At 40.6% G+C, this 18783-nt stretch overlaps 1 protein-coding gene across 9 annotated transcripts in view; it reads left to right on the plus strand.

Annotated features, from left to right (window-relative positions):
• Positions 1-16655, plus strand: part of PKIB (cAMP-dependent protein kinase inhibitor beta) — a 58379-nt gene extending 41724 nt beyond the window's left edge. For all 9 annotated transcript variants that reach the window (XM_076335486.1, XM_076335481.1, XM_076335479.1 and 6 more), the window contains 2 exons: positions 10593-10767; positions 15786-16655. In XM_076335486.1, the coding sequence (XP_076191601.1) occupies positions 10620-10767; positions 15786-15871 (234 nt within the window). In that variant the 5' untranslated portion in view covers positions 10593-10619 and the 3' untranslated portion in view covers positions 15872-16655. The remainder of the gene's footprint in view (positions 1-10592; positions 10768-15785) is intronic.
• Positions 16656-18783: the final 2128 nt, after the last annotated feature.

Below are 18783 nucleotides of genomic sequence, written 5' to 3' on the forward strand. Positions count from 1 at the left end.
CATTTTGTTTGTATTAGACTTCACATCCCAAATGGCTGTTTTCTGTCTGGGCTTAGTTAAAGTCATCAGATTACTGTGAAAAGCACAGTGATGTCTGTTGGTTCATCTTCCCCTGAGGGCAAACTGAACCAAACTGATTTTGTAGAACTTTCCAGCACCTGTGGTGGCCTAAGGACATGGTCAAGACAAAGTTTTTAGGGAGAGAAAATATCTTTTATTAGTCAGAAAAATGTCTTTGGAAAAACTTCTGGGTAGACCAGCTCTCCTTCAAGCTGAGATGGCTTTATAGAGTTATCCTACAATAGTTCACTTACATTTGGAAAATCAAAGACCTTTTACTACCCTTGAACTGAGTTAATAAAATAATATTTTATTAACTAACTAAACATTTATTGAGTTGTGCAAACATGATTTTCTTTCCAACATCCTATGCAGTGAAGAATGCCAAATGAAGTATTTTGGACTGGATTTCCAGAAGCATTTGTGGATGAGCCAGAAGAATAGTTCAGGAAACCCAGATCATTTGTGGAGTAGAAGAAGCAACTGAAGCGAGAGACAAAACAAATAATTATGGGGGGAAATAGTTATGCAGAGCTTCACGGTGAAAGCAAAGACCGTTGAGACCCTGAGAACCATATTTGAGTGAAGTGTTGGGGTGATGTCTACAAGATACCTTAGCAGCTCTCAGGCTGGTATTTGCTTTTTGTGAATAGGGTGGAAAAGATGCTCTCATCAACAATAAGCACTAGTGAAATAGCTGGCGTTGTCAACTGCTTTACCTTTCAGGCTTGTGCTGAAGGAAGCTAGTCAAATGATAAAAACTTGGAGTGTTAGATTTACAGGGTCACTTATGACAAAGACAAGCAGGTTTTGTTGCAGCTTGCTATCCTAAAGAAAATAAAATTAGCTTTTAGTAGTACATTAGTACTTTGATTTTCCAATAATGAGTTGAGGGTTAAGCTGACTTTGATTTAAATGCTATATCCAACCTCTATGAGTAAGTAGCAATTAATTACTAAGTTTCACTTCAGTTTTTTTGGTTTGGTTTGGTTTGTGTCTTGGGGTTGGGGGGGAGGGTTGGTTGTTTTTTGTTTTTTGTTTTTTTTTTTTAATTAAAACAGACTGCTATGAGTAATTCTTGGTCAGGAAATAGTGACTTCTCCTCGTGTGTGTTTGGCACTATGAAACCAGAATGCAGAAATGAAAAATTTAAATAGGAAAGTTTTACTCCAACTTAAGGAGAAGAACGGTGCTCGGATTTGGTTACACTTTAGCTTTTCTGAAGTGTTCATCAGACACGAACCATATCATTACAAGACAGAGAGTATCCTCTTCTATCTTCAGGCAAAGCAAAACTAAGGGGTGTGACTGCAAAACTGGCTAACCCCAAGTATTTCCACATCAGTAAGGTGCAACTGAAGCTGACCAGGGAAGAAGTCCACGCATAGAGTGGGATGCTCGCCAGGTCTGATCCAGGCCATAAAAAACACAGCTCGTAGGTTTGAAGGAGGAAGAATCATACAAATAAGATATGATTAATCTGTTTTTATATATAACGATGGAATGTTATCTGGCCATGACAAAGATAATAAAATCAAAAGTCAGCTTTCATTTGAATAACTAAAACAATAAAGTGCTTCTGAGAGCTTGTCCTTGCTTTTGAATGGAAATAGTCTCATGCTTTGAAGGCTTGGCGACTTAGCAAGGTGCCTGCTGCTGTTCACACACAGTTCCTGCTCACTGCCAGACTGTTACCACCTAATGGCTAGATGGAGAGAAGCACTGGGTTGCGTCCTTTCACCAAACCTCCGGGAGTGCCTCCAGGAGACCCTCTGGAGGTCTGAATATGAAATAAACAGGGACTTTTCTCCCTGGAAGGGAGCTGCTGGCAGGGCAAAAAAGAGGCATGTCTGTGTGGAAGCTCACACTGCAGCTGCTTGTTCTTTTAGGGGCCTGCACAACATCAGTCTGTAAAGGTCATCACAAATACTACGTATTCAGTTAACTAGGTGTTGTGGCACGTCATGTTAACAAAATAATTTATCCCCCTCAAAAAAAAAAAATCCTTGGTGTAGTAAACTGTCCTTGTATTTCTTGTGCAGACTCTTCAGGTTTTCTACATATGGGTATATTGGGATAATTGCACACATAATCCTTTAAGCAAAAAAAAAAAAAGCCTGTTTTACTTCTACCTAGCTAGTTTGCTGCTAATCCATAGGTTCTCTGTAGTGCCCATCTCTGTGCCCATCCTCCAGCAGAGCTGGTCTCCTGAAATGCTCCCCAAACTTTACCAAGCCTCTCTTCCTCCCTGCCTCCATCCTGCTTGCCCTCCAAAGAAGGTCCTTGTTACAGATTTAGTTGTTCTTCCTCAGTAAGGTTCCAGAGGCTCCTTTCTTCCTGTGTCGCTTTAGCTTGCCGTGTCATTTATCTCAGATAGACCCTCAGTTAGTCTTCCCTTCTCTCTATGTACGAAAACACCATTACAGGCTCCATACCTCTTACTTCTCTGTCATCCTTGTGCTCCTGACTTTCAGCCCTTTGTGCCCACATGTTGCTACCAGGCAACTCCTCCTCTTTCTCTGCAACTCCTCCTCTTCTGTAAGCACTTCCACAAGGATCTCCATTCCTGGGAATCTCCTGTCCATACCAGTACCCTTTGATTCACTCTGAACTAGATGGAAACGTTCTTCATTCACATCAGTAAGATCTCAAGAAGACTTGGGCCTTCTCCAGTAAGAGAATTTGGGTACATAGATGTGTTGGTGATGTGCATAGGATTGTCGCATTCTCATATATCTGCTAAATTATAAATTCATCTTCTCTCAATTGCATTTTATATTGCACTGTGCTAATTGCTTTACTAGAGAGCATTGTGTAAGTGGACTCCAGTATGCCACAAGCTGTTTGCTGCCTCAGCCTTTCCCAGTGGTTTTGTCAGAGTAGTTTTCTTCCACAGAGCTGGCAAGCAGAGAACCAAATCCCTTGCTGCTTCTAATAAAGAATACAGTACGGACATAGCTGGCTTACGTAGCTGTTGACTTGTCTGTGTTGCAGGAAGTGTTCGTGGGATGCTGGGGCAGCAGGTATCAAAGTAGAGGGAAAAAAGTCCTTTGATTCTTCCCTAAAGAATTCCTAGTTCAAAGGCTGAGGAACAACGAGATTGGAGAGGCTGGAGGAAAGGTGTGGTGCATGTATGACTAGTAACAAAACTAAGTAGTACAGTAAGGATACTAATTTCCTTGTGTGCCTTTGGCAATGTGGAAAATCATAAATACAAGTTAACTGCAATGTTGTAGTTGCAGGGCCTCTGCAAAATTAGCCTTGAAAACAATTTCTAAATAATTCCTAAATTACGTGGGCGGGCAAACTTCTCTTGGATTTCAGGCAAATCTTAAGAAAGGATTTGGAAGGCGGAGCTCGTGGCTGAACTCAGAAAGTGTACTGTGTATATGTGGGTATGTGGGACAGGCGATATTTATACATTTTGCAATAGAAAATAAAAACTCTGTGAGGATGAATGGCCAAAATATAAGAGGAAGAATTACGTTGGTTGGTTTGTTTGTTTCCGTTGGGCTTCATTCCTTATTCCATAGTATGGGATATATTTGATTTCTTTCCAGCATAGCCGCTGCATTAGAGTTTCTTCCCTGTTGAATTGTTTCTCATGAAGTTGACTAAAGCTTATGTCTGTTGTTGCTTTTGGTCACTCAGAGACATTTGGAGAGTGACTTGCTTGCTTGCTTGGTATTGACTGCCTTCAGCTAATATCACTTCATTTATTACTTGCTGCAGATAACTTCTGATTCAGTTGCCAGTATCATGACCCCTTCCCCTCTCTTCCTTATTTTCTTTCACAATGGGAAAATTGTACCATTACTTAGAACTGCTATTAGCTTTGTAATGTGTTCTTCTGTGCATCAGAGCACTGTGCGTACTCAGGGTCAAACACAGCTCACAGTAAAGCTCTTCTACTCTGTACGGGTTTGTAGAGGGTGAACCACACCATGGTATCTGTGCATTCTCCAGAAGAGTAAAAACAGCATGACTAATGAGTTATGTGGCTTTTTTTCTCTTGTCTTTTCCATGAGTATATTTGCTTTATGGAAGCGATCAGAAAATTCAACTGAAAGTTTTGAAGTACCAGTCTGAGGAAGAAAAGAGTCCATCCCATTTCATTTGTATAGAAAGTGGTTTCATGCCATACATACCTTGTAATGCTGGCGTGGCATACTGGCTTGCACCAGTCCTTTCAGCTGCAGTATCTATACAAGTGCACATACATGTTTTTTAGGTACTGCATACAGGAGACAGCAAAAGTTAAGATATATGTTGCATTTTGAGCTGAAGATTGGTGAGGTTTGTGATGGTCCTTAATATTTCATAAAATCAATTCCCTATCTGCAACCATTCCTCATGAAAGCATAGACAAAATTTATCTAGAAATTGGACTCACCAAGGGGCAAAATTAATCAGCTCCTGTCTTTATCCTACAGCTTTGGCCAAGTTTTTCAGATTCTGTACCCCAAACTGATGAGCATCTGAACGACATGATCAAGATCTTGGACCTTCATTCAGTGCTTCTGAGAGCACCAAGGCAGGAAATGGAGGAATGGTATAATCTTAGTATCCCAGACTGACCAGTTTGGGACTAGGAAAATCATGTATGGAAGCCATTTTTGCACATTATCAGTAAGGATGTTGCCCCTGGTGCAAGAGTATAGAGTAGGTCATGTATCCAGAGCAGAAGAAACACACAAGACATTTGTGTTAAATGTCTGTCCAGCTGTGTACGCTGAAAAGAACCAAAAATGAAAACCTGTTATACAATATACCAAACTTCCAAATATCACCCCCAAAATAATATGTGTTATATGGGCTGCAACATCCAGATTGAGGCAGAAGGTGTAGAAGGACTCAGACATGCTTCTGCACTGTAGATTTACTGAGATGGGGTATAATTTAGTTTCCCTGTATGGTAAAACAATTCATGAATTTTTCAGAGAACATGCACTAGAGAGGCCATCTCTGTCAGTACAGGAAACCCAAATCATCTTTCTAACATGAAATAATAAAAGGAACTCGTTTCAACTTTAGTGATGTACTAAAAAACCTGAAAGCTAACCAATTTACTTTTTTTCCTGAGTGATTCACTTCTCACTTCTCTATAGTTAGCTATATTGCTTTTCTGTACTAAGAAATGTGTGGTCTTTTGTCTTAAGCCCCAAACAGAAGCGAGACTCCTGTGTTTGATATAGATATGGTAAAGACCACTTGCTTATCTTCCTGTGTGCTTCCCAGCACGAGGCTTACGAGTATGTTACAAATGTTATTGATGTGAAAAAACACATAACTAATTTTTCTCACAAAAATTGTTATGCGAGTGCCCAGGTTACTGTTCGTCATCATCATAATCTCTGGACTGTCTTCCTTAAAAGCATGAATGTTCCTAGCTTTTTTCCTTTTCTGTGGTCCAGTAATGCTTCAGGATGAAGCATAAGGATTACATGAGCATGTATAATGAGAATGTTCCTATTCTGAGATCTTTGGGAAGAGGAAGCAAAGCTGCCGGGATGCAACTGCAGCAGAAGAGGATGTGAAAGCATGGCAACTGCATAGCAAGGAGATGTGGTTTTCATCTCAGTTGCACAGTGGGAAGCACTTAATTCAGTAAGTTTTCTGTTCTCCTTACTTAGAAACTTCTGAACCTACAGGCTTTTGGGGTAAAGGTGCTTGGAGAACACTCATTACTTACAAGTAAATAAAAACCAACTAAACACAACTAAAAAGACTAAAGTTCTTTCTGAAGAAAGTAAGATGCTGAAATGCCTCTTACAGTAGGAGACCATCAAGACATAAAATCAATCAATCTTGGCTATTGTATTTTTCAGGTGTTTGTGAGAGGATTTCATGCTTTCCAGTTTGTTCCTACTGAGGGGCATTCAAAAGGAACAGTGTTTGGGAAGTGTAGCTTTCTCTGATAGTGCAGACAGAGACTATTCATAAGACCTAAGAGAAAAGTTTTTGAGAGGAGAGAAGTGCCTGCGTGGCAAGGAGTGATGTGTTTGGCCTTTCAGTCGCCTGTGTGGAGTTGCAATAATACCAATGTTAGGAACCTTCTGACATTTCCTGAGGAATAGTTTGTCCTTCCAAGCAGAACAAAACCAGTATTTTGTCTCTGTGTAAGACAGTAAAAAGATCAGAAGAAAAAAGAGCTTTCACAAATACGTGTGGTGGTGATTTATTTACTTCCTAACAGATAGGGTGAGGAAGAGACAGCACTGACATTTAATGTGGACCGTGGCACCTGCTACAACTGAGCACCGTAAAGCATTTTTTCCCTTGATCCTCAACACAAGGTGTTTCAGGAGACTTATTTGTTCTTTTCCTTTGTCATTTACTTAAATAAATTCTCATCAGCTTCTGTGACTCATTTTCGCCCAAGAGGCTGACTATGCTGCCAACAGAAGAAGATTCAAAGACTGACAAACTATCTGTCTCGCTTAGAGAAAATCCCACTGGTAGTTGACCTGCCATTGCTTTGTCTGAGGACACTTACTTGAATGTCTGATAGATACAGTAATTGAGTTTTACTTTTTATTGTAGCCGGTTTTCACAAGCAGAGCATTTCCTTCCCCCTTGCACACCTGAGTGGTCTGTTGTGCATTCTGGGTGGTCCTGCGGGGATTTCAGAGGCGTATATGAGAAGATTAACCTAGTATTCCCAAAAGCCCCTTAGCGCTATGTCATGGCCCCGTAATGAGCTGCAAAGTTAGTCTGGTGCCATGGAGTACTGATGGAGTGCTAGTTGGGATGCCAGTCAAACAAAGCCTTCGGTCTCCAATTTTAGTAGGTGAGCTTTTCTGGGAAGTCCACCTGCCTTCCTGCTGTTGACCCTTTGCAAACAGCCTGCATCCCTGCTCAACTGTTTTCCACCCAGTCCCCTTCTTCTTTTGGGTGGCCTGTTTTTTGCTATGGAAAAAAGGGAGCCGGGGAAGTATGGAACCTTCTGCTCTGGAAATCCGTCACTGTTCTTTAGAGCTGCGCACCATTAGTCTGGTGAGCGGTGACATGGGAGAAAAACGACAACAGTAATTTGGAAGCTGAGTGAAGCAACTGCATGCAGGCATTGGCAGGATATCAGTATCTTTAACTTGGATAAGGCTACAGCAAAATGAGTTCAGTGAAGCTGGAGGAGATGTTGCCAGCAAGAGAAGGAGTGGAATTGGGAAAACAGATGCTGTGCACACTGTGATTATTATTTGCTCTGTGAGAAGCATGAAGAATACTACACATAACAGATGCGAGAAGATGCCAAAAAGATAGTTAATTCCTGATGGATATGTTAAAAAAATTAAAGGTAGCAACAGATGAAGAATGGAGAAACTCTACATCTTTACTTGGATGTAGGCCTTAGAAAATACTATTATAAGAGAGCATCAGAATGAAATTGAAGAAATTCCTTAGAACATTAAAGAACGAAATGCCATTTATCTAAAGTACAGCAGCAAACTATTTTGAATATGGTCTGTCATATGTTTGGAGGTGGAGTTAAGTTTTGATTTATATGGACCTAAATGGACTTAAGTTTTGATTTGTAATGTCAATTCTAAGCCTGCTGGGGTAGTCCCTCATCTTTCAAATATACTTAGAGAACATCCTGTGCTAGTGCAGTGGGTAGCTCTTAACTTTTGAACTCAGTCTTCTCCTCAGCCTCCAATATGTTAAATGTGGTATAGAAAAAAACAAAAGTGAAAACATAATGGTAACTGCTGCATATATAAAGGATGGTATACTTTTATTATTTTTAGATAGCTACGTTTGAGTTATGGCCACCGGACTGATGGATAATGATCAGCTGATTTTCTGTCTGACAGATGTTCTAGATTTGTCTCTGCACACTTTTTAAATCAAGTGCATAAATCAAAATTCACGCATGTGAAAGTGTGTCAGACTGTGTCCTCCATCATCTTCCTGGGTTGTCTAGTATTATGCAATGTAGGAAGATTACATCAGGGGAGAAGGAGATGAGCTGGAGAGGAAAGGGAGGGATTTGAAAAAAGTGCACAAGGTGGGTAAGATGAAACTGTACTACAGAAGAGAGTAGTTTCATATAGTATGAGTTGTAGAGCAGATTTTCTCCATTTGAAAAGTAACCATTTAGGGACCAAAACATCCATGCAGGAGAGAAAAGAGAAGACAAGTCCACAGGAGAGGATTGAGGAAGTCCTTGGTGTGTTTTGATGTTAATGTCATTCTGTAGATCTTGATGTGAACAGCAGTCATCTCACAACAGTATTATTGTCTCACCAACTAAATGGCTGAAATGAAATGGGCAGGAAGTGCAGCAACACTGGTATTTTGGCATTGGGAACAAATTTTAACAGCTTTAATAAGCAAAAGGAGATCCTGAGTATTTTCTGTTCTGAAGTGTAATTTACAATCTCTTTACTTGCTTTGGCAAGCATGTGGAGAAATATATTTAGGACACCTACAGTTAAGTAAATATGAACACCCACAAAAAGCCATGAGACTGTGTCTGTAAATATGGATTAATTCTCCTTATTTTGATATTTCTTGTCAAGTGCTGACCTCACCCGTTTTAATGACTACCTAGTATAATGCTATATCTAACCAAGAATGTTGATGCACATACTTTGTATATTTTCTCAAAGTTGCACTCTTGAATGTCCATGTATAGTTTTTGTATTTTTGTTACTTATGGAAAAGATTCATTTGGACTTGACCTGACTGTTTTCATGCAAGACAGGAACTTTCTGCTACATCTCCAGGTCAGAACTTTCAGTTACTGACTTCGGTTAAAGACAGTGGGTTTTTGCATGTTCAAGTCATCTTTCAGACTTGCGGATTTTACTCATGCCTTAGTTTCTTGCCAAGAAGGATTCATTTCTTTTATTACAAGTATTTAGAGATACAAAGAAAGTTAAGAATATTTTCAGCCTTACAGCTGAAAGGCACTTTGAGGGAGAAAAGGAAAGTGTTCTTTGTGGTGGAAACGCCAGGTCAGCATCAGCAATCAAATTTCTGCCCCTCTCTTCCTGCACATCAGAGCAAGTCATGTTTGATCTCTATTTGCCTCAGTTTTTCTGTCCATGAAATGAGAGCACTGGTATTTCCCAACCTTAGCAGAATTTTGGAAAGGGGACTATGATACTTTGCTTCTTATATGAACAACACTAAAATGATTGAGACTTTCCTTATCCAATTCTTATTCTAAATACAGCCAGCTGTCAACCGAAAGCTGACAGCCTTCCATCAGATTGGTCTCCAGTCCCATCTGTATCCCTTCCCACACAAAGCACTGATCATATGTACACAAAGAGACAACATTCCTGTTCCCACATTGCACACAGAACTGCATTCACATAGAGCAAGTAAATACTGTTTTTAATTGAACGATTCATGTCTGATTATTAGAAATTACTCTGTTAATTATCAGAAATTATTGTGTACAATTCTGGCATGATAGTCTTTTGTGATTCTTAATAATACAGTTGCTAATGACAGTTTTCGCACGCTATCCCTGTGTGCCACTGGCAGCTAAGTATCACCTCCTTCTGCTCCAGGTGTTCTCACTGCAAACACCTCTATGCCCGAGCCAAAGCCCATTTTGGTCAGCAGGAGTTTTCCCATTCAATTCAATGGGCTTTGAGACAGGGATCGAGGGAGCAGAGCACTGTTGGTTCTATTATTTCCAGGATTCAATTATTTATTAGATAAAAATCACATTCACAAGCTGAGGTTAAACCAAGCTAACAAGGAGCAGAGGAAAACAAATGGCTTGATATCTACAGGATAAAGAAAGTTTATGAAGAGTTTTAGTTTGTTTTTTGAAAGGTCTTTTTTGTATAATTTGCTCCTCTGTGAAAGGAGTTTGTTCTAACAAGATTCTAAATAAGAATCTAAACGAGATTCATAATAAAGAAAACATGCTTTGCTTCATAGAGACAGTATGACAAAACAGAGTTCATAGAATCATAGAAACATTGAGGTTGGAAGAGACCTCTAAGATCATCGAGTCCAACCATCGACCCAACACCACCATGCCCACTAAACCATGTCCCCAAGTGCCTCATCTACACGTCTTTTAAATACCTCCAGGGATGGGGACTCAGCCACTTCCCTGGGCAGCCTCTTCCAATGTTTAACCACTCTTTCAGTAAAGAAATTTTTCCTCACATCCAATCTAAATCTCCCCTGGCGCAACTTGAGGCCAGTTGCAGTTCCCTTCCGAGTGGTTGTATGGCAAAACCACTTAAAAAGAGGGATCGGGTCATAAAAAGACATACAAGTGGCTGGCAGAAAGGGTTGTTGCTGACCCTATCCACAGGTTTCTTGTAGGTACAGAGCTGTTCGTTGTGCTAGTCTGATGTGCAAATGCCAACATAAGGAAATGCAGAGATTCTTTTATCTTCTGGGGCACAAATAAAGCTTAAGCACCCAGTATTGAAATATGAGGCTTTTACTAACAAAAGACCCATTGGGCAAAGCCTATGGCTATTGTATAGTTGAGCAGGTGATTAGCATCCGTCCCAGCTACAGCTGTTTTCTTCTTATGTTTGTTCCATATTCAGATGTTGCTATGAGGAAAGGAGTCAGCAATGACTGATGTGGAGCCTGTGGTCACAGATTTTGCAGCATCAGGACGGGCAGGCCGCCGGAACGCCTTACCAGATATTCTGGGCTCTCCTGCTGGTGCTGGGACTTCAGACCTGACACACAAACTGGCTGAGCTCTCCGTTTCAGAAGGTAATGGCTGCACATTCAAGAAACGGACATTTTTATGCAGTCGTCCTTTGCTTTCTCCTTAAGACTTCTGCCACCAGGCAGTTTTGATGTCAATACTAGTATTTCTTTCTTCATTTAGGATTAAATTCAACCTTCCAAAGCAGTTACCACTTGTACCTCCTGATGTTAAGACAAGTTAATCTTAACCCAGACTAAGTCTGCCATATCCACCCACAGATTCAGTGTTAGCAGCCTGGGGAAAGGTGCTGGGAACTGAATTCCAGTTCCCCTGAGGAAGAGCAAACACAGTTGCATTTCTGGGCAGCTTGGAAAGCCATCCCTCCAGCTATAAATTAGGGTCTACTCCTGCACTGAGATAACTTAGCACAACACAGCAAGCTATCCTAACTCAGGCATATACATTAAGAGTAGGGTTTACAGTGATTTACTCCTGCTAGTAGGCTTTCAACTTTGCTATCTGAGACCAGTGTCCTATTTTGCCATGTCCTTTAATTTGATAAGGTGCTCTGTTGATTTAGCACCGGTCTAATCAACACCAACTTTACATTTGAGTTCTTTTTGCTTTCAGGGGGATTTCAGGGGGATTTTCAGATTCAGAAAAATCTGGTTTCTAATGCCTATGAAGTGAGAATTATAGGTTGGCCCTGAGCATGGGTTGCCCCTACTTTTTTAGGTTCTGATTTGGAAGTATCTTCTCGTGCCCATCTGTTGCTGCTGTGACAAATGCCACCGCAACTGGTGGTCCCACATCCAGGAGCAGCAATGGTGTGGGTGCAGCACAGCTGGAGGCAGGCCTGTGCTGAGTGGAGGGTCCATGAATCTGAACTGAAGCAGATTATAGGAGGGATTCCCAGGCTCCAAGGATGCATGTCCTGCTTGTACGTTGCCCGAAGCAATTACAGGATGTTGAGTTTACAGCCTCCTAAAGCACCATAAAGGCTTGTGGGGGATTCCTTTGATTACAAGTGCTTTGTGCTTTGGTGATTTAATTTATATTCAGGTATTTGGGGTTCTGTAATCTAAACCCAGCATGGGCCTATCGAAGGACTGCTGGGCAGGTAGAAAGAACATCTCCAGGAGGAGTGAGAAGGGACCGAATAACAACGTCCTGGCTTGAACCTGAGAAAGAGAGGAAAATAAGAATATGAATGGGTGCTGGAAGGAGGCATTACTTTTGCAAAAGGAAAGCGCAAAGATTTATGAAGGAGAGAGGGTGGACATAAAGAAAAAAAGGGAAAGACAACAAGGTCAGATACCCTCAGGCTGCAGGGCAGTAGTGAGGGGAACTGGGAGAATCTGGAAGAGCAGGTGGGAACAACGGCGGGCACTGTGTCAGAGTACATTCAAAGTAAAGCTGGGAGCCCTGTGAGTCCAGTTAAAGCTCCTTTATTTCGAGGAGGGATTTTTCCCTAGGAGTATGAAAAGTATGTCCCTACAGATTTTCTCCTTCTGGTGTGTGCGACTGGAGCACTGGAAATCCATTCCAAAGTACAGACAGTCACTTAACATTTAATGCTTTGGTTTTCAAATATTATGGTTTTCTTACTCCAAATAGCTCTTCCGCCTGGCACGGTTCATGCACCATGACCAGGGTTCAGGCTCCAGCAGGCGAGAACCATTTCCGTTATCAAAGGGGAGGTAGATGGGAATTTATATTGTTATTAGTGTCAGGAGCTGCGGAAGTGAAGTGACCAGTCCAACTCACTGAAATATTCATTGCTACATTATGTGTAACTAACCTTTGTATTGTTTAGAGCAGTGAACCTTGAGGGACATGCACCATGTTAACCATGTTAAACAAAGCACAAAAGAATACAACAGCTGTAGATAAGTTCCTCATGTTTGTTTCATTTTGGCCTCTGGAAAGTTTAGTAGTTGGAAAGAATATACTTTTTAAAGCATGCAAAATTTCTCTCTTCGATCTTTTTTTTTTCCCCTGGATAAAAATAAACATGAAAGAGTGAAAGTCTTGTTAAAAGAAATGTTACAGCACAGCATAAAATAAGTACTTAGCCCTCCAGGCAGAATAATCCTCCTCTCCTGGTGCCTATCCAATGCATTAAGAAGAAGAAATGAAACACAGCTACATTAGTTTTAGCAAAATGGCCAAGCAAATGTACAAATATAAGGACCAGCACTGCCAGGATTTGAAGAACAATTAAGAGCACGGAATTATCCTTTGCTTTCGTCATTGACATATAGCTGTGCCAGAGCATGCCTGGAAGGAGCAGTTTCTGTTATCAGCAGTTTGCAGTAGTGATAATAGGAAATGAATACAGGATACAGTTAGGTCCACTCTGACTGCTTGGATGCTTTTTGGGGTTGGGAATTCCACAAGTATCAGATGGGAATTACAGCCTCATTGTGTTGTAAGTTAAACTTCTGATGAGACAGCAAGCAAAACGAGGAGAATTCATCAAAATGGAAAGAAAGTTTGGAAGTTCAAATGCTGTGACAGGGAAACAGTTTGTGAAACATTTGGGACTCTTTACAGGCTTCTCTTTTTGCCTGTTTTTGGCTTTAACGATAAGTTGTTAAAAAAATTAAAGCCGTTTCCAGCTCAGAACAAAGAAGTTGGATAAATGAGAGAAGTGGAGAAGATGGAAAATGTGGCTATATAAAGTATGCCCTTTTTTTTTTCTACTCTGAAAGATTCAGTGAAAATTATGGGAAATGGTGAGCAGGACTCTGCATCTTGCTTCAGATTTAGCTAACGCTCATTGGATCATACATTTCCTCTCTTTCTAAAATGCTGTCAGCTGCTGTCATAGTGAAAGGATGTGCTAATACCTTTTGTCTGGCTTAGAAGAGAAAAGAGACTTTGCTTTATTTTTTATGAATATACAAGGATCATAGCTATGTGACATACATTTCCATGTACTCTGCAAGCCCCACCAAATTAATATTCTCATGAGATGGACAGGAGAGAGTTTGGCACCAGCTGTTTATCTCAGAGCCTAACTCTGAAATGAAGACCATCTGTATCCTATCTGATCATCCTCTGATGGTGTGTAAGTTTGGAAGGCTGAGACTTTCCACAGGTGGTCTGGTGGGAGGCCATATTGAACCATGTTAAACAGTTGACTGGTGTCACTGGTGATCCAAAGGTTGAAGAGGAGTCTGCAAGAAGTTTGAGAGCAAAGAGGCTATACTGGTCTCCCACATTTGGTAATCTGCATTAGGGCACTATTCTGCCAATAACCTTTATTGTTTGCTGAATTTTTTCTAGGTGACTGTGTATAACTATCTTGATACAGTCAGCAGCTTAGCACCTGTTGCACACCTAAGTGCTACCAATTATGAGATTAGATTTCCTCTAACAAACTGTTTTCCTCTACCCTGTCTGCAAGACTCCACTAATATTAGACATCCAACCCCACACAGAAACAATCAATAGAGGAGATTGCTCTGTCTCCCTTTCCTGAACAGTGCTGTGCTATGTAATGCTGAAGGGTGTCAAATAACTCAGTTCTTAATTTACCAGTATAAAACTCCAAAGCCTCCAAATCTCTGAGCAGACTTACAACATCAAGCGGTTTCTGCCAAGAGCTTTAGCTGATGAATTGTGTACAGCAGTATATATTTGCTGTGATGTGTAGAGACCAAGATACATAACTCTTTTGGCTGTGATATTTTATAGCAAGTCTCCAGGGCAAATAGCTGAAAATGTACCCCTTAGATTACGGCTATTAAAGTGGAAGACGGTACAGCCAGATATGCTGAGCAGACCTCTCCTTGCCCCCAAAAGCTACGGGCTGTCTTAGATTCGGGTATACAAACTGTTCTGTTAGCACTGGTAATGCCGTGTGGGACTTGAAGGTGTCCTGGTTTCGGCTGGGATAGAGTTAATTTTCTTCCTAGTAGCTGCTGGTACAGTGCTGTGTTTTGGATTTAGGATGAGAACAATGTTGATAACACACCGATCTTTTAGTTGTCGCTAAGTAGTGCTTACACTAGTCAAGGACTTTTCAGCTTCTCATGCCCTGCCAGCGAGAAGCTGGGAGGGGGCACAGCCAGGACAGCTGACCCAAACTGGCCAAAGGGACATTCCATACCATGTGACGTCATGCTCAGTACATAAACTGGGGGAGTTGGCCGGGGGAGGGGTGACCGCTGCTCCGGAACTGGCTGGGCATCGGTCAGTGGGTGGTGAGCAATTGCACTGTGCATCACTTGTTTTGTATATTCTATTATTATTATTATTATCCCTTCCTTTTCTGTCCTGTTAAACTGTCTTTATTTCAACCCATGAATTTTACTCTTTTTTTTCCGATTCTCTCCCCCATCCTACTTGGGGGGAGCGAGCGAACGGTTGTGTGGTGTTTAACTGCCTGCTGGGTTAAACCACAACAAAAGATAGTGTGAAAATGATTATGCTTTGCAAGGAAATCAAGGCAAGAGGAGTTCCTGTTTCTCAGTGAGAGAATGTGAGCATCAAAAGCGACAGTGTGGAACCCTTCATCTAATGACCACGCACGCTGGGGAGCTTCTACTTATATTAGTAGCGTAAGCATTCAACTCAACCTATGGAAGAGTAAACTTCCAAATCAGAGTAACAAAAAATCCCTTCATCTTGTGGAGACAGGGTGAATTCTCCTAGGTATTTCTTGGCAAAGAAGGTCAGCCAGATAACTGGCATGTTCATAAATGGTAGTGTTATCTACCTGAAACCAAGCATGCTCAGAGGAATGCAATATTCTAACCTGGCTTTGGAAATGACCCAGAAAAAAAGAATAACAATAATAAAGAGTTATCTCCAATCTGTTTCTTACAACCAAATGCACATTGATCAGCATGTGCAAGGAGCAGGCAAATCAGCACAAATAGGCAGTTGCTTTTGGGAGATGCCTCTGCAAGTTCTTTATCTTTCGAGTTAATCTCTCTCTCTAAAGCACCCATGAGTGTGGTAATAAAGAGCCAATCCAAACAGAGATGATCAGCGAACCCAAATATTTGTCTGCATTAAAAAAGCTGTGAGAATGTGTGTGGTATAAATGTTTAATTCTGCCTTTTTTTAGATGAAGGAGCAGAGGGTGGTGAAGTGCCATCATCCAAAGCCTTACTGGAAAGTCAAGAGGCGGAAGGAAAAAGCAATGATTCCTAACACCTAAGGACTTCTGGATTAATGAAACCCATTGACAGACTTTCCAGTTTCCCTGTGTCACCCCTTCTGAAGTGTGGTAGCAACTTTAGCAGCACAGACAAGATTTTGCAACACACTTGTACCTAGATGACATTAACGTGGAACTACTGTTTTTTCTACTGTCGTCCTTCAAAACCAATGTTCTACACATCCAAATGGGAAGAGAACTAAAGAATGTATCTCTTGTTTTGGGTTTTCTCATGGTTATAGTATTCTTCCTAACTAATCTTCTTTGACAGTTTCAATTAATATACCTAGCAGATGTACCACCAACTAATGATTGCTTCAAAATAAAAATCCTGTTTCTTAATTTCCCCAAATAGCTTCTCTCTCTCTGACACAGAGGTGTATTCACTCTCTCCACCTTAAGATGATATTAAGTATATATTAGATTACAGACATTATCTGTAATTTATCTCCCGAGATTTTTGTTCTCATTAGGCATATGTAGATGGGTGTGAGAAATAAAAAAAGAAACAATGTTTTTCTCTCCTCCTCCTGTCTCCAAAAGGTTTTGTAAACTACTTAAACACCAGTGTTTGTTTTCAAACTCTCTTTAAACTCTGTTTGATTATGGCAGATCATCTCAGTTCTCCCACTCTTAGCGGTCTTGCCACTTCTGTCATTCCTGTTTTCAGGCTGAATATTGTAGCTGTTCATGTGTGTCTAAAATAAAGTACCCATGTTTGTAAGTGATTAAATTTGTTTAATCTCACTGTGGAAATTAAATAGCTGTCATCTCTTCTGTCTTCTGTTGATTCCTTGATGTTTCTCCTGTATGACAAGACTTAAAACCCCATAATGCATATTTCTTTTATTTCATCTGGTTTTTGCTTTATTGCTTGCTGACAATGAAGATGTTTCAATTATTGTGATTTTTACAAAGATTTTTAAGCAAAGGTTTTTCTCTGCTGGAAGGAATTGTTTTGTTATGGAGGTCATGCTCCTGAAAATACTTAGCATTCATTCCCTCGTTGTAGGAGACCTAAGATTCAGGTACAGACACGCACCTTTACTGCAGCCTAGGGCAGCTGCCATTTACGTATTTCCTGAAACCTAATCAACACTGACAATTGAATGCATTCATTTGCCCACACAATGTCTCTGCTGGGCTGTAGCCAGGTGGAGGAAGCATCTCTGATGGGTACATTCCACATTTGACTGGTATTCCATCTATAAAATATTTGTGTATTTTATAGCTGCCAGAGAGCTTGTAAGAGGCCTCTCTGCACACCGACCATTCCTACTGTGCATTTACTCACGTGCTGTCTTTTGGGGACCATTCGGTAAAGGATTCAGTTTCATCCAACTGAACTGATACTTAGTTCCCTCCACTTGTATTCATTTAACAAGTGCAACATCCCAGAATTACTTTCAGGTTTGGAAAGGTAAAATAACTTACTCCACTGGAGCAAAACAGGTGGCTTAAGAAAGTCTGAGAGACTGAACAAGCTGACATTGGAGGACCAGAGTTGAAAACCGCAGCGGAGAGGGACTTGGAGCTAACTACATTTGTGGTACACACTCTTGTTCTGGGTTGCAGCCCCACTGTCATATACCAGCCTCCTTTATAGCATCACAGTACATAAAATTGTTCAATTTTAAGAAGTTAAAATGATCCCATGGAAATCAAGTAGCTGAGTATTACTGAAACAGAATGCCTTATATGCTCTAAGTGGAGCATATGCTAAAGTGCTCTTCTGGGTCATAGCCTATATTGAAATCTCCTTTCACAGTTGCAGCACTGGATATATTTAGATTCTTCTCTTACAGAATACAGACACTGAAATTTGGGTTACAGGAATAGATACTTAAGTATTTTGTTAGCCTAAGATGCTTTGAAGTTTTTTACTATTAAAACACCAATTACAAACCAGATTAATTTAGCAAATTATTCATGTGCTAAACTGTGTAAAAACCATTCCACAGCTATATACATACATGGAGTTAACTGCTCACAGACATACAGCTTAGAATTAGTCAGAGTGCTCAACACTCTGGAAAATTGGTGCTTTGTGCTCGAGCTGTATGAACCTGTCATTGAGAAATGCTGCGTACAAAGAAGAATTTTAACATAAAATTAGAAAAACTGCATAAGAAGTAAAGACTAACAGGAAGATTTAAAATGCAACTCGATCAAAAGCAGGATGAATATTTTTGATCTATAATATGTGGGTCACATATTATGCAGTCCTCATTTGCCTGTGTATTATCTAGTTGCAGATTTACCAAGTTAGAGATGCAGAAATACTTACTCGCCACATGTATGTACAGTTTGTGTCTAAACAGTTATTGGTCTAGGCTGCATGAGAGAGCTCTTTTGTAGTTAGTTCAGATATAGAAGAGGAATATCTAGTTATGCCCTGGATTTTGTCAAATAAACCTCTCCTGTTCTGAGCCAGCTGCATATTTCTGACCAGTACAAACAGAACCACAAACACTGGTAGGTGTGGAAGACCTTATGCCATATAAACTTTGGTCCAGAAGAATTTATTAGTTGTGTATTACGCTTGACTCAGCCAGACAGGACCTAGCCCCTTTAGAGCTGTCTGGGGGTCTCTGTGCAATGCTGTCCAGTAGTCTGGGGTTTAGGCAGGGTTACTATCTTAAGCACAGCTAAAGTTGGGAAAGCTCTGGTTCATTTTCTTGTTAGTATCTTGAAGATAGGTAATAGTCCTACTAAACTTTGGCTGAGCCTGTAAAGAGCAAGTTAAGTGCTTCTGAATATGTTTCTCACTGAGCCAGTTTATCCAGTTTCAACCATTATCCAGGCTATACCACCCTCCCATTAGCTCAGCTAATGGGTAATTGATAACAGTGCATTCTCTTAATCCACAGGGTAACAAAGTCACGGCCCTGAATCAGCAGAGAAT

This window comes from Aptenodytes patagonicus, chromosome 3, assembly GCF_965638725.1.
Source record: "Aptenodytes patagonicus chromosome 3, bAptPat1.pri.cur, whole genome shotgun sequence".
Taxonomy (NCBI): Eukaryota; Metazoa; Chordata; class Aves; order Sphenisciformes; family Spheniscidae; genus Aptenodytes; species Aptenodytes patagonicus.